The sequence below is a fragment of the Gossypium hirsutum genome, chromosome D04 (assembly GCF_007990345.1).
Source record: "Gossypium hirsutum isolate 1008001.06 chromosome D04, Gossypium_hirsutum_v2.1, whole genome shotgun sequence".
Classification (NCBI taxonomy): domain Eukaryota; kingdom Viridiplantae; phylum Streptophyta; class Magnoliopsida; order Malvales; family Malvaceae; genus Gossypium; species Gossypium hirsutum.
In genome coordinates, this window is record NC_053440.1 from 22,043,245 (window position 1) to 22,066,960 (window position 23,716).

The 23,716-nt window shown below is 35.2% G+C and overlaps 1 protein-coding gene and 1 long non-coding RNA gene across 5 annotated transcripts; one reads left to right on the top strand and one right to left on the bottom strand.

Annotated features, from left to right (window-relative positions):
- Positions 1-3,116: 3,116 nt before the first annotated feature.
- On the top strand, positions 3,117-10,299 carry LOC107912998 (uncharacterized). 3 transcript variants are annotated; one of them, XR_005912614.1, is made up of 3 exons: positions 3,117-3,869; positions 4,125-9,725; positions 9,912-10,299. It is a non-coding gene; the product is annotated as an uncharacterized lncRNA (long non-coding RNA). The 3 variants fall into 3 exon arrangements; XR_001688383.2 differs by having other exon boundaries at positions 3,118-9,459; positions 9,629-9,725; XR_005912615.1 differs by having other exon boundaries at positions 3,127-4,740; positions 9,629-9,725.
- Positions 9,469-23,437, bottom strand: LOC107912975 (autophagy-related protein 18b). Of its 2 annotated transcripts, none has more exons than XR_005912613.1 (12): positions 16,049-16,562; positions 15,866-15,939; positions 15,679-15,752; positions 15,462-15,571; positions 13,780-13,871; positions 12,755-12,867; positions 12,007-12,126; positions 11,367-11,512; positions 10,404-10,517; positions 10,077-10,142; positions 9,818-9,932; positions 9,469-9,733 (listed from the first exon to the last, which is right to left on the bottom strand). XR_005912613.1 is itself a non-coding variant. In XM_016841373.2 (12 exons), the coding sequence occupies exons 2-12, from the start codon at positions 16,105-16,107 to the stop codon at positions 9,632-9,634; spliced, it is 1,110 nt and encodes a 369-aa protein (XP_016696862.1). In that variant the 5' UTR covers positions 16,108-16,142; positions 23,119-23,437; the 3' UTR covers positions 9,469-9,631. The 2 variants fall into 2 exon arrangements, 1 of the variants encoding a protein (XP_016696862.1); XM_016841373.2 differs by lacking the exon at positions 9,818-9,932 and adding an exon at positions 23,119-23,437 and having other exon boundaries at positions 9,469-9,773; positions 16,049-16,142.
- Between the last annotated feature and the right edge of the window lie 279 nt (positions 23,438-23,716).

Consider the following 23,716-nt stretch of genomic DNA (forward strand, 5'->3'; position numbering starts at 1 on the left):
TGTACTTAAAAGATAAAACTTTCTTGAGCTTAAAATGAATTCTTTTTGCTTCTTAGTGCACAATTCTTTCTAGTTTTCTATATTCAAGAATATTAAATCTTGTCTTCTGATATTTTTGAGAAATAAGGTGGTGAGATTAATGGTTATCTTTGGTGGTGATTAAGGAACATTATCATCTGCTACACCATTCCTGGTGCTTGAGTCATTTTGAAGCTAACTTTTCTTTGAAATCAAACCATCTTAAAAGCCTAAGAATGTTCCAAGCTAAGAAGTACTATGCAACTTGAACATTTATGTACATAAATTCTTGATTTGCATATATGTATGATAGTGAATGATTTGAATTATTACCTTTGTATAAACATTGCATCTACATAGGTTATTTTTATAGATAACATAAATGATGGTGTTTTGGCATAATTTTCTCTATATTTATTTGCTCTTTAACTTTGTGAACTAACTAAGTCTACTTTCAAAGTTTGTAAATTATCTATGCATCACCCTTAATTTGTACGTTAGAAGAGCCTCATACATTGTACATACATGTCTATCATGTTCTTATATATCATTATTACTCAAGGGTCATTTTCTTGCATGTTTTGTGTTTTGTGTTTGCTTAAGGACAAGCAATGACTTAAGTGAATGGTAATTTGATATGTCGTATTTATATGTGACAAATTAAGCTATTTAAACACTTAAAAGGTTATTCTTGAGAATTTTGTAGTGTCTTTTATCACTTTTTCGTAGTTATTAGCTTTTATGTCTAGTCTTAGTTTTTATCATATTTTTATGCTTTTCTGGATAAAATGGAAAGTGTATGCCATTAAGGGCTTAATCTTTGATTTGAGTTTGTATCGGGTACTTAGTTTATGCAAAAGTGAGAAAATGAGCTTAAACTAAAGCCAAGGTCACGACATTAAGGAGTCAATGTCGCGACATCACCCCTAGACCTAGACTTAAGAGACCAAGCAAGGTCACGACATTAAGGGTCGAAGGTCATGACCCAGAGCCCTTTAATCAGCAACATCGTGATATTACCTTCCTAGCATTGCGACATAGAGTTCATAACAGCCAAATCAGAAGATTGATGAAGGCAACATGAAGAACTTTGGGTCAAACTTCTCATATTTAAGTTTAATATTAGGGACAAAGTTGTAATTGAAGGATTATTATTTTGCCTATAGATACCAACCTATAATCAGCTATTGAAAGGTCAGCTGTGTTTTAGCTCGATTGGCATGGGCATTGTTGTTAATGCAAAAGGATGTGAGTTGGAGTGCGTTGAAGCGCATTATCCTCCTATTTATGGGTTGGGGAAGGGCCATGAGTAGTTTTAGGTATTGTGTCAAAAAGAGCAAATATAATCAAAACTTATAATGAGATTGTTCAATAATAATAATCAGCTATTGAGAGGAGAAATAAAGTGTTAGAATAGTTTTTAAAAATTATATTTTTTATTAGTTGCTAAAACATTTTCTAGGTTAATAGTACAGGGACTTCTTAAGTTAATATTTCTTTTTACTAAAGCTCTTTATTTTCTTTGTAATCTCCATTTTCAATTGAAGAAATAGACATTGGGCATTCAATAATATCTTGGATTGAAGTTTTTCTACTTTGAAATAAAGGATTTTCTACATTTTCCTAAGCATTTCTAAAGCTTTTCAATTTTATCATTTTACTTTGTTTTAATTGCATGGAATTGATTTGCTTGTTTAATTTTTTTATGGGTGTGTTCTAAATTCATTGGGTGATTCGTTAATTGGATTGTTAGCATGTGAATTTGTGCCTAAAATACTCAATCGAACAATTTAGACTAAATTGAATAAACTGTAAAACCTAGAATTGACAACTCGAAGTGGAAATTTAGAAAGGTGAGACTGAAAGGAGAACCTATTGAGTAAAAAATTATTTAGTTCAGCTTAATTGAGTGAGACCGAGAGGATAGTTCAATTAAAATTCTTTATTCAATTAAATTGAGACCAAGAGGTAAAATTTGTTGAGTGAGGAAATTGTTAATTGAGTCCTTAGGCGTAATTTCATTACTATCATGAAAATTAACCGATCACCATTTTTGTCTATGTATTTTCTTTTGATTGAAAGTTTATATACTTAATTACTTGTAGTAATTTGTAAACAACCAATTGTTTTGGGACTGTTGTAATAATTATTTGCCTTAGTAATTCGATAGTCATTCTCTTGCATGTTAGTTTTATTCTTTCTTTTATTTCTGACAATATTCTTTGGTTCGATCATCAAAATATTCTCGATATTTCGTTGTAATACATATATTTACAATTTGACTTGTACACTTGCAATACACACTGCACTTCAATTTATATATTTTTGCATATTTTAGCGTAAGTATAATGGCAGTCAAGTGACTCAAAAACATTTAGATATATTAAGACACATTTAAAGCATGTTTTTGGGTACTTTTATAAGTTTTTGAAATGCTTTGAAATGTTTAACAAAATTTTCAATCATATTTTCACCAAATGATTTAAGAAATAAAATATAAAATTTATCTTAAATATTATTATATCACAAGCTTGAGACATCAAAGCTAACAGTATTGAAGTAATTCATCTCCAATTACACCTTTATTATAATTTAAACTATTCAATTTTATCAAAAATGAAATCTTATTATTTTAGTAGATTTCTTATTTAAATCGATATTAATTCTATTACCTGATGATAAAAACACGAAATATATAGTATACAAAGAAACAATTATTTACATTAGAGACACATATGAATCAATTGTTTTATAACTAAAAATAACATTATTGTTTAATGCATTGATAATATCATTAATTTATTTACATCTGAAGAGATCAAAAACATTAGTCGACTTTTATTATAAATCAGACCGATTCTCATTTAATTAGTAAAAGCATAATTTTAATAATGTAAAATATATTATTTATTGTAAAAGGGTATTATTTAATGAATTAAAAAATAAACGTGTAAATTTTTTTGTGTGCCTATCTTTCAATCATTATAAAAAAATATTCTTTTAATATTATACAATTATTTAACTATAATTTGAAAATCTTCTATTTGTAAATATTGTTAAATTAAAAATATAAGCGTGCAACTCACGTCATACCAAAAACAAGTAAAAGCGAAGAAAATTTTTTTTTTGACTAAAAACCAATGAAATGCCATTATCAAGAAATAAATGCAAATATGTATGAGTTACATCTGTCACCAAGCAAGTGACACAAAACGGTAGTGGCTGCCCCTAATTAATGAAAACTTAAGAAAACCAGAAAAACAAAACCAAAAGAAAACCCACTCTCTTCTCAAGAAACCCCAAAAAAACAAAACCCAAAAAAAACCAAGACTCTTTCGACAAGAACACAGCTGCCCCATCACCCTGGCTTCGTTACAACCATCGTCTTGCTCCCAGAGATTAGTAGCACTAAGAAAATCACGATGGATCCTGTAGCTTTGAACCGTCGAAAGCCTCAATAACCATTTTCTCCGACCCATTCAACTCCTTCACTGTAGATTTTTTCTATCTCTTTCGACCTTTGCTTTTTCCCTTAGCGGCGTTTCCTCAATCTAAACCCTCAATGACGACTACTGTTTTCCTTCCTCTTCCATAGCATGCGCCACTTGATTCACCGGTCTACCCCCAAATCTAAAGGTGAGTTCTTCGAATCTTTGAACCCTTTCCATAATTTCTTTTACTATCACGGCAATGCTCGATCTTTCCTCCCCCAGTGGCCAAACTTTTTTAACGACAGTCAAGGGGTCCCCCTTCACCACCAATCCCCAAAATCCCAATTCTTCAGCCACTGTCACCACTTGTAAACAGGCTCTCACCTCTACTGTAGTTGAGTCGGCCATAAAATTATTCAGGTACGTACATGGTGCCAAATATACCCCTCACTGTCTCTAAAAATTATCTCTGACACCGAACTATGATCATGCATGTTAAACGATGCATCAAAGTTAACTTTAACCACATTTGTCATTGGCAGACACCATGCATCGCCATTCTGCATAATGCTTGTTGCATTGTTCTTCACCAGTATTAACAAATAAATTTGCTAACCATGTTTTCCAACTTTGCCCTTGGTTAATAAGTAAGACATCTATACCCAACCCCTGCAGGACACACTTGGTGAACGAATAGTCCCGAAAAATGTGGCTCACTGACTCTTCCATTAAACAACAAAAGGGGTAACAATTCACCACCACCAACTTTCTCAGCTGTAAATTACCAAACGTAGGAATGTAATTTTTAGTCAATTTTCAGATTGTAATTTTTATTTTACTTGCAATTCTTAAGTCTCCACAATTTGTTGTAAAAATTATATAATAGCATATCTTGTTGTACCGCTTCCCCAATTGATATTTTTGCATCCCCATTTAGCAACCATTTGTACCCACTCCTTGCCAATTATACTCTTGTATTATCACCTCTCCAAACCCTCTCATCCCCGAGCTCAACTCTGATAATTGGAATGATCATTATTCTGCTCACTTGCTCCTCATCAAATAGATCTCGCAAGGCCTTCGATTTCCAAGTACCCGACTCAGTGTTAATAAGATCTGCCACCACTATATAATTAATATCAATGTTCCGAATTACTATTTTTCCTTGTTCAGGGCCCGGTAACCAAGCATCATTCCAAATGTTTATCATTCTATCATTTCCAACTCTCCACCCTATACCTTGTTCCAAAAACCTCCAAGCACCCCAAATGCTCCTCCAGGTATATGAACGGTGAGATCTTAAACTGGCACTCATAAAATCATTATTTAGATAGTACTTAGTTTTCATGACTAAAACAAACTAACAGCATGGTTTCATTACTAATCTCCAACCCTATTTAGCAAGCAATGAAATATTGAACTTCGCTGAGTCGCTAAAGCCCAAACTTTCTTGTGCTTTCGGCTTGCACATCATCTTCCGGTCGCACCAATGGATCTCTTTCTTTGTTTTAGAATTTTTCCACCAAAACTTACTAATAATACTTTCCAGGTCACAACACAAAGTAACAGGTAACAAAAAGCATTGCATTGTATAAACTAGAATGACCTATAAAATTGACTTGATAAAAACTTATTTACCTCTGAGTGACAACTGACGAACAGTCCAGCTTTCAATACACTTCTTAAACATATCTTTAAAACTCGCAAAAGCCTCATTCTTTCTCCTACCAACCATGGTCAGTAAACCAAGATACTATTCTGGATTACAAAAAACTCTCACACTAAGCACCTCCGAAATCTGTTCCCATGTGTCACTTAACACATTACTGCTAAAGAAAATTAGACTTCCTAAAATTGATCAGCTATCCCTAAACTTCTTCATATTCAGTCACAGTTGATTTAATAGCATTCGCACTATCCAGACTTGCCTCCCCAAACAAGATACTATCATTTGCAAAAAGCAGATGAGTTAAAAACAATCTACTCCAACCTAACCTTATGCCTTTAATGGTCCCTTCAGCCTGTCTTTTTAAGAAGAGTAGAAAAACCTTCCACGCATATAAAAAATAAATAAGGACTCAGCAGATCTCCTTGTCTTAACCTTGTAGAAGGCTTAAACTCCTTTTAATGAACCCTATTGAACAGAACTAAATACTTAACCGTTCTAACGCACCCCATCACCAGTGACACCCATTTATCATAGAACCCCATACGAGGTGTCACTTTTTTTATGAAACTCCATTCCACCCTATCATAAGCCTTACTCATATCTAGTTTCAGCGCAAAATCCCCTCGTGCCCCATCTTGTTTTTGTTTAAATGAATACAATACCTCGTATGCAATAAGTGCATTATTCATAATTTGTCTACCCAGAACAAATGTCGCTTGTGCTTCATCACTACTTTAGAAATTATCTTATAAACCGCATTACATAGACTAATCGGCCTGAATTGCGACATACTATTCGTTGCGACATACTATTCGGAGCATTCACTTTCGAGATAAGCACAATACTAGTACTACTGGTAACCTCTACCTCATTCCTCCTATTCAGAACATCTAAACAATACTAAGATATCTCCCCCTGCCCACACAATGTACCAGTATATTTGATAAAAGAGTGCAGGATAGCCATCCATACCCGATTCCTTTAATGGTGTCATACTCTTTGCTACTTCCACAACTTCTTCAACCCAAAATTTCGCAATAAGCTCATTGTTCATACCCTCTTGAATGCAATTCGGGATCCCAAACAACATATTGTAACAACTCATTGTTTGCGAAGCAGTAAACATCCCTTTAAAATAATCACTCGCCACCCTTGCCATCTTCTCCTCCCCTTCTACTAATTCCTCAATCAGCCCTTTCAGCTTCTTCACTGTATTCTTCTTTTTTTCGTTTGTTTGCTAGATTGTGAAAAAAGGACGTATATTAATCCCCAAATGGAAGCCAATTCGCCCTTGCGCGCTGCTCCCAAAACAACTCCTCTTTATTAGCTTCCAAATTCAGAGCCAACTTAACCTCTTCCAACTCTGCTAACGTTTCATAATCCAGATCAGCCGAACTCATATTAGCCAATCGCATATTTAGAGCTATTGACGTTAGTCTTTTATTGGAAGAAATTCCTCCCATCTCATTCTTAAGAACCTTCCCAAGCTTTTCCAACTTCGTAGGGACATCATCAATATTCACCTCCCCAAAAATTCTCACCTGTTGTTCACAGCAGTCCTCCAAGATCCAGTTCGCATTAAATCTAAACCCTCTCTTCCCCCAAATCGTACTACCTCTACTAACATCCCCCAAATCAACCAAAATCGTACAATAATCAGAAAAAACATGAGGCAAGTGTTTTAAAGAATATCCCAAAAAACTCTCCCACCAGGCCAAATTAGCAACCCCTCTATCATTTCTTTCTCAAACATTATTTTTCGACAAACGACCCATTTCCCATGTGAATCATCGTCATGAAAAAACCCAAATCACTGAGATCGCACTCCTCTAAAACCTCCTTGAAATGAGCCATATTTCTTTTATTCCGCAACCGCCCCCTTTTTTCAAACGAGAACATAATCTCATTAAAAATCCCCACTACCATACATGGTAACTCTTGAAAGCTCCCCAACCTCTTTAGCAAATCCCATGACTCCCCTCTTTTCTATTCTTCCGATGCTCCAAATAACCCCGTAAGTCTCTAAGTCGACATACCCTCTCTTTCCTAAACTTCCACACTTAATTGCACCATATACTCACCCCTTCATCCCAACAACAAACCCTCTTTCGAACCATAAGCTCCCACATCTACTCAGTTAACAAAACCACACTTTAGATGACCATGTTCCATTCTCCTTTCGCTCAAATTTGTCTCTATTAGAAACAAAATTTGGGGCTGAACATGCCTCACCTTATTCTTGAAGCAATTAGCCGCCCGTTGGATGGCCCAATCCATAAATGTTCCAACTAAATATTTTCATTGCTTCTGGCCAGCCTGTTGTCTAGCGATTGTCGATATTTCATGAGTCTCATCCAGTGAAACAGTAGTACCAGAACAAGTTTTCTCTCTCTAGGTTCATTGCCTTTTCTTCTCATCACATTACACAATTGGGCTATCCTCGGAGTTAAATCCCATTTGCCTCTGTCTCCAGTCTCCTTATTTAGTCACAATTCCATCTCTACCCAACTATTCAGATAGGAATTAACAGTTTGGGTATCACCAAAATTCCTTCCTTCACTACGCCCATCCACATCAATGCCAAGTGGATTACCACCCCCTTGGGAACTATCCGGGCTATTCTTCCTGAGCCATCTGTTACCCACCGAGACTTCCCTTCTTGATTGCGTCCTTAATGAAACATTCCAACCGAACTCTACATCCTAAACTCCAATTGTCATCCTTACTAGGCAGAAGCTCTCACCATGGCCTAACTTTCCACAAAAAAAAAATAACGTGATCTCTCGTACTGGAAATAAGCATACCCCTCCCTATTTTGTCCCAAGGCTAATTTCTTTTTCCGCTTCAAAGGCATTCTCACATTAATTTGAACTCTAATTCGCATATACCTCCTTATCCCCCTCGTCACCAGAACATCATCATACTAAACAAACTGTCTAATAAAATTTCCAAACTATTGTGCCAAACCCTCCGAGACGACCCCAACCGGCAAACTGTGAACTTGGACCCAAAAATCCGTATAAACCAGAGGAATTTGCAACGAGTCTTCCCCTTTACTCAGCCGATGAAAACAATAAGATGGTTGTTAAATGACCAAGGCATACCATCCATTACCCTATTTATATCTACTTTATAGAAAAATCAGAATAAATACCTCTTTTCCCCAATATCTGTGATTGAAACTCCTCCCAACGAATGCCATAGATCAGCCAAAGTTCTTTTTAACGAAAGAAAATGAACCACACAATCCATTAATGCTTTCCCACCAAACAGAATCAATAGTCTTCCTCAACCCCATATGAATCCTTATCAAATGGAATCGATTCCTCCTCTTCATCCGCAAAATTCAAATTTGCTAACTCTATCTCCATCAATATCGAACTCCCCAACCAACCAAATCAACTTCGCAAAACCCTAAAGCCCCAATGAAAAAGAAATGTGTGCCCCAGTAACAAACGAAAGGAAACGTGTTATCTAAGCAAACAAAAAAAACTTAGGAGTTAAAAAATAAGTCTAATACCAAAAGCTAAGAGTTAAAAGATGGGGCAGTGATGACAGGTGGCAACCCAACTGTCCAAAGCTATACTCGGTACGAGTAGCTACCAATTCTTTTTATTGTTTGCCGAATTTATTATTATAGCACGACTTGGCATCAAGTCCCGACCCTAATTTGTACCATCTTGGGCCTGTGCCAATACTAGTGTCTCAGCTACTAAACATATTTCTTTTCTCCTTTTAAACAAATTTATGGTCACATATAGGAATGGACTGTCCCACTTTTGCAAGCTACTGAGCCTTCATAGATGTTTAATCTATTATACTCCACTATTTTGCACTACTCCATAATGCTTACTCTTTATTACTTTTATATTGTAAAAAATATATATTATTGATTATTAATGTACATAGTTTAATTTATAAACCATATTTAGTATTCATATATATATAATATTTTTTTACAAAGGCAAAAAGTTATATTTTTTTTTAAATACAAGATGGAACAAAACAAAACAAGCATTTACTAAAATCAAATGCTTTATCACCTGCGTCCCCTTTTTAAAATTAAAAATTTTAATTTGAAACATATCAAAATTTAGCATCCTTATACAATTCAAAAAAATTGCATGCTTGATAATCATTAACATCCAAAAACCAGCCCAAGTGCATTTTATTATTTTGGTCAACTTAGGTAAGATTTCCAAAAATAAAATTTGGAATGTTTGATTTATTCTTCTGAAGATCAGGGAAAATTTTGCTTTTGCATTTCCAATGCCAATCTCCCCGTCTTCTCAATAAAAATAATTTGTGTTGATCAAAAGAATCGCCACCTAAGTTAACAAGGTATGCATATTGAGAAACAGTATTAAGTTATTTACATTTACATGTATAATATTACATTGATCCTAATAATAACCTTAGATTTTAATTCTGTTATTCTATAATAATTTAATTTAACACATCAAGCTAAGTATTACAACAACTCCTTTCGATTGAGGTTCGACCATTAAAGGTGTCATGAGGTTTCCGCATTACCTGAAATGACTGCCACAAGGTTGAATTCACGCTCCAGGCTCCATGTAGACTCGTTCTGGCTGTTGAGAGTGAAGGTATATTCCTGAAAGTACCCATTGTATGCTATCAACGATATTATGGCCCTACAAATGAAATGCAAATTTGAGTAAATCTGAAAACCATGTACATTGATGCATGCAACTTCAACAACTCAAATTTAGGCCGATTCATTGCCTCAAACACTGTATTCAATTGCTCAATTTTTGCTTTGGGAATGGCAGGTTCTTGCTTGGATAATACCACTGTGAACATGCTGATGTTAGCAAATAAAAGAACGGGGGGAAGGGGCATGGTAACCGAACATATAAATAAGGCAAGTAGAAGGGAACACAAAAGTAAATGAACAGATATACAATTCTGAAGCTAAGACGCATCCAAGAACTGACCTACAAGATGCAATCTCAGATGAGGATGAATCAGCAACTTTGTCTACCTTCCGTACCACTGCATAGCTGCATTAGCAATGCAATCTTATAGCACATATGTTATGGATGGTCATCTAGTCAACAACCATATTTCATCTAACCATGTCTAACATTAAGTTCATTGTTTATAGCAAAAGATGTCAACTCATTTAAATTTAAAAGTTAAAAGGGCGACTTCAATGAATTTCATCTTCAGTGGCAATTAACCAAGCATATTTGAGCATGGCTTAACAAAAAGAAGGGAAGTGTAAATTATAGCTTAAACATATGCACTTGATCAGTATTTACCTTCTGACTCCCGCAGAAACAGCATTGTGAAGCACATGATGGTGAGCTGGATCTAGTGCATCATTCACAGAATAAGGTAATATTGATCCAAGAAAACTACCTGACATTTTGGTCCTGCTTAGAGTTAACAAATTTGAGAAAGGTCACATAACTCAGTAAATCATTCATATAAATTTATGGGCAGAAACAGACACTATGACAAAAAGAAACTTGTTTAAGATATAATTTGCTTTGAAAAAATAGGAGGATATCTATGACCCTTCCGTATGATCACGGATGTTAGCAAATTTACAATGGTCTCTCAGGTTCATTTAAATTAATCATAGAACCCCATTAATTATTCAAGCATGTCAAGTAAAATGTTTCTTATGGTTCCCAAATTATCTTCAAGTTGCCACACATGGTTAAAATATTCTTAAAACCTATTTGTTTCTATTTTGAGATGCAGAAGAGTACCTGATGGAAGGTATGTGATAGTGATATTTAAGTTCCAAAGGGCAAAGGGTCTCTTTATAGTTTGTCAACATTAGTTATACTAAAAGTTAAACATGCATACAGAAAGAGTAAAAACACAAAAAGGATTGCCAACAAGGACCTATAAAGGGAACACAAAAAGTTAAGGACCACGGAGTTCCATCATATGCAGAATGTTACATGTTGAAGAAAAGGGATAAAGAAAAGGGCACGGTAAGTACATGCATATATATAATTGGGGGATGTGGTTCACTTCCAGTGTATAGATTTATACACAAACAGTATACCAAATACAAACCTATACACATCATGTGTATATTGCGGAAACAAAATTTACAATATGACAGAATAACAAATTGCATAAAAGGTGAAAAAATGCCACATGTTTCAATTTCTTTTATAACATAGGTACACTATACAATATGCATGTTGATCGTCAGAAACATTTTCTAGTACAGACTAGAAGGAGATCTTATTTGTAGTCCTCACCTCTGATTTGTCTCAAACCCCAGAGAGAAGATATGAACAGAACCTGAAGAGCTTGTGGCCACAAGAATATCTGGAAGTTGCAATGATGGTGCAAATGACAATGAAAATATGGTTGACGGGCATGTTCCCCTCCGGAAACTGTATGACTGAGAAAATAAAGGATAGTTGGATTCCATATATGAAGTTAAAATTTAAGGGGACAGAGGCTAATGGCATGCTCCTTAAGGTATACAGTTTATTGCAAGTCAAGTTTACATTCTATTTTCTTTGCCCAACAATGGATAATTGTAGCTGTAACAGGCTGTATTTACTATTAAGTCTAGTACCAAAGACAATTCAGATATCAAGTCCTATCAGATGCATGAAGCGCAAATATAAAGAAGTTTTGGTTTGGCTTAATTTTCTGTTCCAGCCCTTTCCCATTCCTTCTCCTTTGACTGAAAACCACTTAAAGGTCACATTAGCAAGTTTGTCTTTGCAACTCTGCAGCATGAGGATGTCATACAATCTCAAGATTACTTCCTATTTTCAAGCAACAAGGGATAATTGTGCCTCTGACAGCCTCCATTTACTAATGATCTAGTACAAAAGACGCACATCATATATAAGTCTCATCAATTCAAGAAGTAAAATTCTGTACCTTAGTTGCTTCTGAAACCAAATGAACTCTGATTATAGTTCCCTGTTCAGATGCTGTTGCAATGTATTTCCCATTGGAAGATAAGGCAATTGCAGCCAAAGGAGACCGGTGAGCATCTATCTAAATTGATTCAATAAAATGAAAATTAGAAAGTGACAGACCTAAAGGATTAAATAGCACAAAGAAAGAACAGCAGAACTAATCTCTTCCATTCAAGGGCAATTATAGCAATATTAAAACAGAGCAGTTGATATGAGTAGAAATGGTCATTCCCAGCTCAAAAGAAGGTTAACAGTAGAATTACACAACTAGAAACTTGCAGTTCCTAAAATTATTGATTCTCAGTAACAGGAAGGTAAATACAAAGAATCTCTGATAAGGGAAGGGTAACTATTCAAAATAGAAGCCAAGGTGCTTGAGCTATTCATCCTTTGCTTCTGCTTTACTTTTTCTTTAACAAATGTTTTTCATAATTTAAACACTTGCACGTGACAGCTAGTACATCTAATTCCTTTTACATAAAAATATTTGATAATAACATCACATTAAATGCACTCAGTTTGGGCTAAGAAAATACTGCAGAATGTTATCTTATGAATAAATATATTTATCAGAAATCCAAAACACATAAGTGGCTAATCAAATGTTGACAGACAGATCTGATAATTACTCTTGAGTTTCAAAAGCTTGACTATTTTCTCTGTCTGTCCAATTTCTAAGGTATCTAATGACAGTTTTCAGTCACAACCTCACAATGCAACTGAAGCTCCATGACATTGTACACTAATACAGCTCCTTTGGCCGTGGTGGCAGGAAGAGCCAAGAAGCAACCCTCCAAACTAGGGGAGAATGCACAAAGTCCTGGAGGAAAGAAAATAACCAAAAATTAGAATTAAAAAAAAAAAAACCCTCATGAACCAAATAAAGAAAATACTTTTTGTTCGGGAGTATTTGCATGACTCACAAAGCTTTCCAGTTCCCATAACTAGACCATTTTCAATTCATAATTAACTATCAACAATCACCATTCATGATAAGTTTTTCATAGATTAGCTGCTCTCACTGTTCTTCAAAAGCACAAAGATTCATGGAGCTTGATGATAAAAAATATGATACTCTTAACACGTAATGTGTTTCTCTTTCTTTTGTTTGAGAACATTATATAACCAATTTCTTATCCCGATCTCAGTTCATAGTATTCATAAGAAAATTGATTTATTAACTGAAAGGATATCTAAAAATAAGAAGTGAATAATTTTGAAGGACTGAAAATAACCTGGATACAAGTCAACTTTTGCGTATCTCAGAGTGGAACTATAGTAATGCTCTTTTGCATCAAGTTACTGCATTAAGAAACAATTCAGACCCTGACATAACTCTACCCAGAGGAGTTCAGCACAAAAGGAGAAGAAAAGAAATTACTTCGGCTACAAGCACAGTGCCTTGATTGGTAAGGAGGATGGAAACCTTTTCAACCCAATGACAACTTTCATAACCTCCTTCACACTTTATATAGCATCAGCACTGGATTTAAAAATTTTCCATCCTCCCTACCAAGCAAACATAAATATATCAGATACATTTAACAACCCTCAAAGGTCTTTAGATAAAACACCAAAGATACAAACTGCCAAAATGTGGCACTATAACTTGGTTCGACTGCATGACAATTGCAACATGCAATCATGTTTAACAAAGCAATTCACATCATAATGGCCTACTTGAGAGATAGCAAAAACCACCTTATATACAGAAGAAACACATACTACTTACCCTTTAAATTTGGCACAGTATCAATGGTATCCAACATTGAAAGACTGTTTGAATCATATATGTATGTTTTCTCTTGCAAAACCACAACAAGCCTGTAATTACACAAATTAAGCATTCATTAACAAAAGGAGATAATCATATTCAATGGACTAATGTAGATCTAATATGATGCCAGATACTAATGTACAAACCTCAGTGCATTTAAGTATGACTAAAAATAAGTCAAAACTCAAAATTGAAATCACAATAATAGCATAACGCATAAAAGGCTGACTCAATCTAGGAAACATAGAAAACAGAAACATGTGAGAACAACCAAATGAAAATGGAATTAAATTATCAAAGAGTCTTTTTGAAATGAGACTTTTTGCCCATTCAGAGATCTGTATAACCCAATTTCTACAGAAACTTGCATTTTCATTTGCAAACTTAAATACACTCTTTTCACACTATTGTTAAAGTATACTAGAGAATAGCATTTCACAGCAAAGATTCTCTAGAGCTACCTAGACATAATATATCAACATGTGACAAGACTGTTCTATTTATACTAGTAATGGGTTTACATTATGAGGATGTAGAAGGATAGGTTAAAGAATTAAAGATTATCAGATATAGATTAATTCTGTTCCTTGTAATAGATATATTTGTATTTTATCTGATATACTTTATCCTTTCACCTATTCTTTTACATCCTGATCATGTCAACCCATTAACAGTATAAAACAAAGTCTTAGCATCACTGAACCTTATCCTATTATTCACATACTATTTAATTTTATATGGTCATAAATCAGCTCAAATCAGATCGATGGCACAAAAACAAGAACCTATTTCTAGATCTCCTCAAGCAAGCCCTTATTGAGTTGTGCACCTTCTAGAATTTCTTCTAATATATTTCACTTACGCACCAGCCATAACATAGCAGTCTTCAGACCCTTTTTGTCAATTTTTAACATCTTAACAACATTGAACACACTAAAGATTGCTTAAATATGTTAACAGAACAAACACCAATCACAACAATTTCCACCAGCTCTTGCAAAAATGGAGAAAGCATCACACAAGCAATTAACCTAGCAAATATAGCATAGAAACACAAGATTAAAAGATCCTTAAAGCATATATCTTATCGCTTTCTTAACTATTCTATGTCAAGCAATTGATCTAGGCAAAACCTATGAAATGGACAGCACTAGAACAAATATTTCATCTTGTTCAAATGCCCAAATCATGCAAATAAAGAGTCAATTTCCTAGAAGAGAAAAAAGGTTACCTAGTAATTTGTGTATCTGTGCCATGTTCATGTATTTTGTCATGTCATCATCGTGTTTAAGGTCATTTATTTATATAAATTTTTTATACATTAATAATTAATAATTCATATTATACAGATTTTGAAGTATTCGTGTATTCTTGTCATGTTTGAGTTATTTATCTGTGTATGAATATGATGTATCATTTCATCTCTAATATTGCTAGTTCTAAGGGGAAACTCTGCAGACCATAATTAGGTAGTTACAAAACATTGAAAAGTTGTTTGCAGATGGCACCGTCCTGAGTTACATCTAGACAAAATCATACATAAATAGACAGAAGAGTCTGCACTAAAATATCCCAAATGGGTGCACTATGGAGCTTTAAAGTCCTTTTATCTTCTAAACTAAATACACCTTTTTTACCTTTTCCTATTTAAGCGAACAGCAAGAATTGAAGTCAGGAAAGTCATTTCTCGGAGAGGAGCACCGGTTGTTGTATTGAACAAACAGAGACGGCGTGGAGATAAAGATGGCTGCAGCAATAGTAATTCATTATCATCTACAAACTTGATTGCTAAAATTATAATAAAAAATCAGAACAAAAATACCATTAACAAAAAAGAGTAAATTTGTGAAGCACCTGTTCACCGGCTCCGACAATGGCGAGAAGACTTGAACTATACAGCATTTCAACAATAATAAAAGCTCCAACAGCTATCGTATAAATAACAAGAAATTAAAAAGAAATCAATCAATTATTTGATTTAAAGCTTCGAACAAATTAGTTCAAAATCAGTAATAAAATAATATTTGCGAAATTAACTCACCACGATCGTAGCAGAGCCTTCCGGTGTTTGAATCGATAATTTTGAAGCCATCTTTAGTGCTTATTGCAAAACCACTGCAAAATTGTAACCAAACATATAAGTATATAATCAATCAAAAGCACGTAAATTAAGCGATATATAATTAAACGGAGAAAACAATTAGGAACTTCGGCTAAAACTTACCTGTTGTCTTGATTGAAGGAAGCGCAGAGGATTGGGTAACGGGAGGACTGATTGGCCATTACAAAATTTGTTGCTTGAAAGAATTTCCAAAACCCTTCACCCAAAAACTATACATATAAATATAAATTAACCATCTTCGCCTACACTTCTTATTTTTTTATAAATCAGTTCTAACTTAAACATATTACTAAATATTATAAAATTTTAAAAAGATTATCACACGAGTATGCTTTTTTAGCATGTTTCTGTCTGCTGCCCCTAGCAGCTTCTTGTTTTTAGGTTTATGTTAGTTTTATAGTTTTCTTGAAGGATCTTTGACGGCGTTGTTTTGTATTAGGGGTTTTGTTTTTATTATCTTCACCGATTGGTTTGTTTATCGGTAGATCTATTTCAATAGAAAGAGATTTGGCTGTGTTATCTTTGGAACCTGATTCGGGAATGGAGGAAGTCGGATTTTGTTTAGTGTGGTGTTTTTAAAGCAAGCATTATACACTTTTCAACTATGACAAGTATAATGGCAAATCCCCCGCAATCAGATCTTGGATATAAGGGGAAAAAGATTTTCCTTTAGATTTTACCACAAATGGATAGAGGGTACTAAAAGAGTCCAGGTGGACTTTTAATAATCATTTGTTGATGTTGCATCATTTGAGGAAAGGAGAAGATTCGTTCAAGGTGCCCCTAATCTTTGCGGATTTTTGGGTACAAATTTATGAAGTGCCCAAGGGTTTTTCTTTGAAGTGTTGGCAAGGCAAATTAGGGATTTTCTTAGAAAATTTTTACAATGCAATGGTTCAAATATGGGGAAGGGAGTATGAAATTATTTGTGAATAAGGGTTCAGTTGGATATGAGACGACCTCTGAGGAGAAAGAAAAAAGGTTCTATTTTCGTTCGGAATTTGCTCTTATGTCAGTTTAAATATGAACGATTAACTCTATTTTGTTTCTTTTGTGGACGGTTAGGACATAGTGATTCTTTTTGTCATTCTAAGATGGAGTTAGGAGTTGAAGTTGCTGAGATGGGCTAGGATTTGTCACTACGAGCTAAATCTAGAAGAGCTCTCGCAATGAATAGTGTCTGGCTACGTGATGATGGGGGAGGAATTCAAAGAGGGAGTTCTATCGAAAGGCATGACTTGGGTAGATACAACTGGGAGGCTACGAATAGAGGTTGTTTAGGAATTTTGTTGACCCCATTCTAGGGGTTAATTTGGAAGGGAATTTGAATTGGGTTTCTGATTTGGCGGTAGGGTCTTTAAAAACGCAAGAACAAGCAAATATGGAACATGATGGCGAGGATTGTGCGATTGAAGAGGGAGATGGGAAAAAAAGGCCTAGAAAGGAGAGTGATAAATTTCTAGAGGAGGAGGAGATAGGTTCCCTAGTTCTTAGAAATAAGAGAGTGTTGGAAAAAAGCCTTTTGTTATCGGCGGCTGCCAAAGGACAAGCCGAGCGGTCACAATGAAAATAATAAGCTAGAATGTCCGTGGATTGGGGAGTTTAGGGGCTTTTAGTAGACTTCGGCATTTGCTGAAGATGTATAATCCCCAAATGGTCTTCTTTATGGAGACTAAGATCGATAGGATGCAAATGGAGGGTGTAAGAAGGAGATGCAGATTTTTGAATGGGATTGATGTTGCATTGGTTAGTTCAAAATGTGGATTGTGTCTGGCATGGAAGGAAAATATTACAGTCAGTCTAAAATATTATTTTGACTCTCATATTGATGTTGAACTTCAAGAGAGTGATAGCGAAAAGTTTTGGAGGTTCATTGGATTTTATGGTTCACCATATGCGCATAATAGAGAGGTTTCTTAGAATTTGCTGAGAAATTTAAGTCACTTGCAGGGTTTACCATGGATGGTTTGTGGCAATTTTAATGAAATTTTGTACTCTTTTAAGAAGGTGGAAGGGGTACCAAGGGATGAGAGGAGAATGGCAGCTTTTAGGGACGCTTTAATGGATTGCAAGTTATTGGATGTAGGGTATATGGGAACTTGGTTTACTTGGGAAAGAGGAAATCTGCAAGAGACTAACATTCGTGAAAGGTTGGATAGAGGAGTAGCGAATATGGAGTGGCTTAATTTGTTTTCGTTTGTAGAGATTCAACATTTGCCACATTCTTTTTCAGATCATTGTCCTCTTCTTATTCAAACAAACACAAGATTGAACAACTTGTCTAAAGGAAAGCCTGTTTTGAGTCATGGTAGGTAAAGGAGGATTCTTTCGAGGAATAAGTAAGAAGCTTATGGAGGTCCACCAAAGGCGACATTTTGCAAAAATTGAACAAGTTACAACAGCGTTTGGTACGATGGGCGACCTCGGTTAAACACAAAAGGGCGGGTCGTAAGAATGAGTTGATAGCAAATTTGGAGATTTTGATGGGTAGAGAAAGAACTGATGAGAATTTAGCATAATTAATTGATGCAAAATTCCATCTAAATCTCGAGATTGATAAAGATGAGATGTATTGAGAGCAAAGGGCTCGAGTAAATTGGCTAAAGTTGCGAGACAAAAATACAGCTTTCTTCCATAGTTACGCCTCGCAAAGGAAAAGAAGGAATACCATTCGGAGTTTAAAGAATGAAGATGGGAGAGAGACGAGATGTGAGGTATATAGAGAATATTGCCCGAAACTATTTTCAAAACCTTTTCTCATCAAAGGGGTGCTGAAAATTTGATCATATCCTTTCAGGAATTGAGAGATGCGTCTTACTTGAAGCTAATTGCTAAATTCATGAAGGAGGAAGTTGTGTTGGCAATGAAGGAAATGGGTCCTAAAAGGCATCTGGGGGCGATGGATTTTCGACTTTGTTTTTCAAATAATTCTAGCATATTGTTGGAACGGATGTAGTTGACTTCTATTTAGGCATATTGAAAGAAAGTATGTATGTGGATTCTGTTAATGTTACAAATATTGTGTTAATTCCTAAAGTTTCCCAACTGGAAAACCTTGTAATTTTAGACCAATTAGTCTATGCAATGTTTTGTATAAAGTGATAGCGAAGATGATTGTTAACCGATTTAAACACGTATTGGAGGATTGCATTGATAGCGCTCAAAGTGCCTTTGTACTGGGAAGGCTTGTTTTGGATAATGTTTTTCTTACTTATGAGATCTTGCATACATTTCGACAAAAGAGAATAGGGAAGAAAGGGTTTATGGCACTAAAGCTGGACATGAGTAAGGCTTATGATAGAGTTGAATAGTCTTTTCTAAAGGCAATGATGCTACGAATGGGGTTCTATATTTTGTGGGTAGAGATTATAATGAAATGCATCTCAATTGTCTCTTATTTTACAATTGTGAACAAAAAAGCAGGGACAATATTTAAACCGATGAGGGGTCTTCGATAAGAAGATCCTCTTAGTCATTTTCTATTTTTGATTTGTAGTGGGGGTCTCTCATCGCTTATGAGACTAGCTTCGAGGGATGGTTTGATAAAAAGTGTAAAAGCAAGTAGAAGTGGTCCTCTGATTTCACATTTATCATTTGTTGATGATTGTATCTTGTTTGGTGAAGCAAGTGAGGGGGGAGCAGAAATTTTGAAGTCAATATTGAGTGAATACAAGAGTTGTTCTGGGCAATGTGTGAATTATGAAAAACCGCCGTCTTTTATAGTACAAATACTCCTAAAAGGACTTGAAGTGTTGTTTCTAATATTCTTGGGGTTAGGCATTCGAATAATATGGAGCGATATCTTGGCTTGTCAAACATGGTAGGGAAAAATAAGAAAGCTTCTTTTCAGATTTTAAAAGATCGCATGAGGCAAATAATTGAGAATTGGAGTGTGAGATTTCTTTTACAAGGGGGAAGGTCTTTATAAAGGCAGTTTTGCAAGCCATTTCGACTTAGTCTATGGTATGTTTCTTGCTTCCAGAATCTTTTTGTGGTGATTTGGAAAGTATAATGGCTCGATTTTGGTGGCAAAAAGGTCATGGAAGAAGAGGGATTCATTAGTGCGGTTGGGATCGACCATGTGGATTAAAGGAGAATGGGGGATTGGAATTTCGTAGTTTGACCAAGTTTAATGTTGCCTTATTAGTAAAACAGGGGTGGCGTATTATTAATCATCCAACTTCATTATTATCGTGAGTCTTGAAAGCTAAGTATTTTTTCGAATACTAACTTTTTAAATGCTGAGTTAGGGAATCTACCTTCATATACCTAGAAGAGTGTGTGGGTTGCTAAGGGCTTGCTGAAGAGCGGTTTGTGTTGGAGGGTAGAAACTGAGGAGAAAATTTCAATTATGGCTAATGCGTGGCTTTCGGGGACTGAAAGCAATGAAGTATCAACAAACATTTGTAATGGTGAGGTCAATATGGTTTCGGACTTAATTGATGCACAGTTAAGAGAATGGAAAATTGAGCTTATCAATTCTACCTTATCAAGGGACAATGCTGATAGAATTTTGAAAGTCCCTTTGGTTGTGGAAGCTCGTGATGATATGATGGTTTGGCGAGGGGAACCTTTTGAGGAGTTTTCTGTGTGAAGTGCCTACAAGCTATTACATGAGGATAATACTAATCTTAATTATTTACAGACTGAGATGGAATATTTTTACAAAAAACTTTGGAACATTCATATTTCAGCCAAATTTAAGATTTACATTTGGAAAATTTCCTGGAATTTTATTCCTACTCTAGCTAATTTGTTCACAAAAAGAATGGTGACGGAGATAGCGCGCCCAAGATGTGGAGGGGCTATTAAGAATGTTGATCACCTTTTACGATACTGTCCTGTTACACGAGAAGTCTGGGTAAGCTTAAATCTTGATTGCGTATTGGCAGGAATAAATATGGATTGCTGGGAATGGCTTACTTGGGTATTTAAAAGCAGTATTGGGTTGCAATATTGTTTATTCTGCTGTTCCTTGTAGGTGATCTAAACTGACAGAAATAAGGGGTTATATGAGGGGAAGAGAAGTAGGGGTTGTGATATTGCTGCATGGGTCATAAGGTATGTTAAGGAAATAGACGAGTGCGAGACTAGTAAATTGACCAAGGAAAACGTAAATGTGGAATGGTGCCCCCCCGAATGGGTCTAATATTAAATTGAATTTTGACGCGGACTTTGATGAGGCACAGGCTAAATCGGCTTCAGGGGTGGTTGCGAGAAATGCATCTGGAGAGATTCTTGCCTCTAAAGCAGTGGTACATAGGGCAGTTGCTTCTTTGTTTGTAGTAGAGGCACATGTGTGTCCCCAAGCAGTTTACTGGGGAAACAAAAGGGATTTACATCAGTAATAATTGAAGGGGATTCAACATCAGTTATAAAGAAAAGTAAGTCAGATCTGGTGGATAGATCATTGATAGGGGCTTTGATAAGGAACATACAATGTCAAAAATGATTCTTTCATCAGCTATTATTTAAACACATTCCAAGATCAGCGAACATAATGGCTCACGAACTAGATAGGGAAGCGATGAGAAATGGGTCACGAACTTAACTTCTGGACGAACTGCCTGAGCAAGACGCAACGAAAGTTGGTTCGTGTAGAAGGAGAGAACCAGATTGAAGATTGGCTAATGAAGGCATTTCGGTTTTGGGATGAGATTAAGGAAGTAAATTATGGTCTGTTGGTTTTTGGAAACTACTTCCTGGGGACTGGAACCTTTGGTATTAAAAATGATGACATCTAGTGGGTGCCAGCTATGAATCAGACGAGGGTGTTCTCTGTATTTTTATTTTGTTTTTCTGTTTTTGCTTTTTTCGGTAGGCCTTGTTCAAGCCCGAATGTTTAGACTTGTTCTATGGGCTTCATTGTTTTGTGGACCTACCTGGTAAGTTTCTTTTGTGTTTCTTTTTTATCAACTAATTACCCGTCTGATAATTTCCAAAAAAATATTATAAAATATTATATCAATTTTTAATAAATATATCTATTTTTAATTTTTTAATGAATAGGTTATAAACTCTCAAATATATATGTCACTCATGAGTGACTAAAGATGATGTCAAGTTAAATAAAATCACTACTCCATAAATGAAAATAGCGTAAATTGCACCAACAGTCACTCAATTTTAGGTTAGTTAACAAAACAGTCACCACGAACCATTTTCTATTAAACGAAGATGCCATTTTCCACCCTGTATCACTGCTCTCCCATCCCTCTCCCTCTTTCCCACCATCCTTCCCCTACTATGATTCTCTCTCCCTCTCCCCCTCTTCCCCACTACCACTGTTATTAGAAGCCTAACCACATTGTCCTTCCATTTCATTCTCTTCCAGGGCCATCCATTCTTGCCGTTGCACTTCTCACCATTTCCAATTTTGCTACAACTTGGTTCATCTTCTACACTCACGCTTCTATCAGTTATATCAATCACCGGACTAACTCCCTTCTCTTTACTAAAATTCATCGAAAAACCTTTCTAGCTTGAGCTTTTTACTTCCGTTAATCCAGTGGAACGATGCTCATTTTCAAGGCCAATCATCATGACCATATGATTCTATGGATGCTGCTTTCTCTGAATGGATAGCTCAAGATCAAACAACCCTCCATTCAGACTTGATAAAAACCCGCATCCCAAACTCAAACCATCCATCTAAGCTGAAATCCAAACCCTACAATTTATCATTTTCTTGCAGGAAAAACAAACTTAAAGTTCCATTATTTATCTATTGTTGGAATATTCTATAAAAGAGAAACCCAACCTCATATACCCGATTCAATTAGTTGCGGTCAATCAAACCAAGTTTCTCTCACAGATCAACTAGGAAAAATAACCCTAAAAAGCTATAAGTTTTAACACCTACCTTCTTCTTACTAACCAAACAAAGAAGTACTGAGAAATTGGGATGGACTAAAAATTTATGACCTATTATCATATAAATATCCTAAGAATCCTCCAAAGCTCTAGAATCTCATATCTAATCACGACCGAGATTCAGTGAAGGCTTATAAAATCAATTAAAATCCTCAACAAGATCTAAAAAGGGAATTTTTCAACTTTTATTGTATTGTTTGACAATCTAAGGAAGAATAATGGTAAAGCTACAAAAACTTGAACAAATTATTTTGATCATCGTATTGAAGAAAAAGAAGAAAAGTTCATGAAAGGATTACCTTCTACTGATGATCATTAATCGAGAAATTCATCAAAAAAGGCAAAGAGATTTTTGGGGGGGTGGTCTAAAAGAGATTGAAAGCTAAATTTTGCGCTGAAGTTGGGAAGAGTAAAAGAGGAATAGAATTTGGCAAATAGGTAAAATTGCGCTGAATTTGGATTTACTTTTCAAACATACAGAAGAGGGTTAGCAAAGGGATAATGGGGAATAGGGAAAAAATCAGAGTAGGAGGAGGGATGGTAGGGAAAATGGGAAGAGGGAGAGAGAATTAGAGTAGGGGAGGGATGGTAGGGAAGACGAAGAGGGATGGGAGAGCAGTGATAGGGGGATGAAAAATGGCAGCTCCATTAAGTTTGTAACGGAAAATGGTAGCTTTGTTACGTCTGTAACGAAAAATGGTTAGTGGTGACTATTTTGTTATTTTTTTGAAATTTGAGTGACTGAATTGAAACTTGAGCAACTGTTTTGTTAGCTACCCCAAAGTTGAGTGATTTTTAGTGTAATTTACCCATGAAAATAAAATATGTAAATGTTATATTTATAAAAATTTATATAAAAAAGATAAAATTAATATTTAGGTAAATTTTGATATGATG

Coding starts and splice junctions, on each gene's coding strand:
- LOC107912975 (XM_016841373.2), bottom strand. CDS start 16,107: ATGGCCAATCAGTCCTCCCGTTACCCAATCCTCTGCGCTTCCTTCAAT. Junction 13,872..15,461: donor GTTCGCTTAAATAGGAAAAG/GTAAAAAAGGTG, acceptor GTGTAATTACAG/GCTTGTTGTGGTTTTGCAAG. Junction 11,513..12,006: donor TGGTTTCAGAAGCAACTAAG/GTACAGAATTTT, acceptor TTATTTTCTCAG/TCATACAGTTTCCGGAGGGG.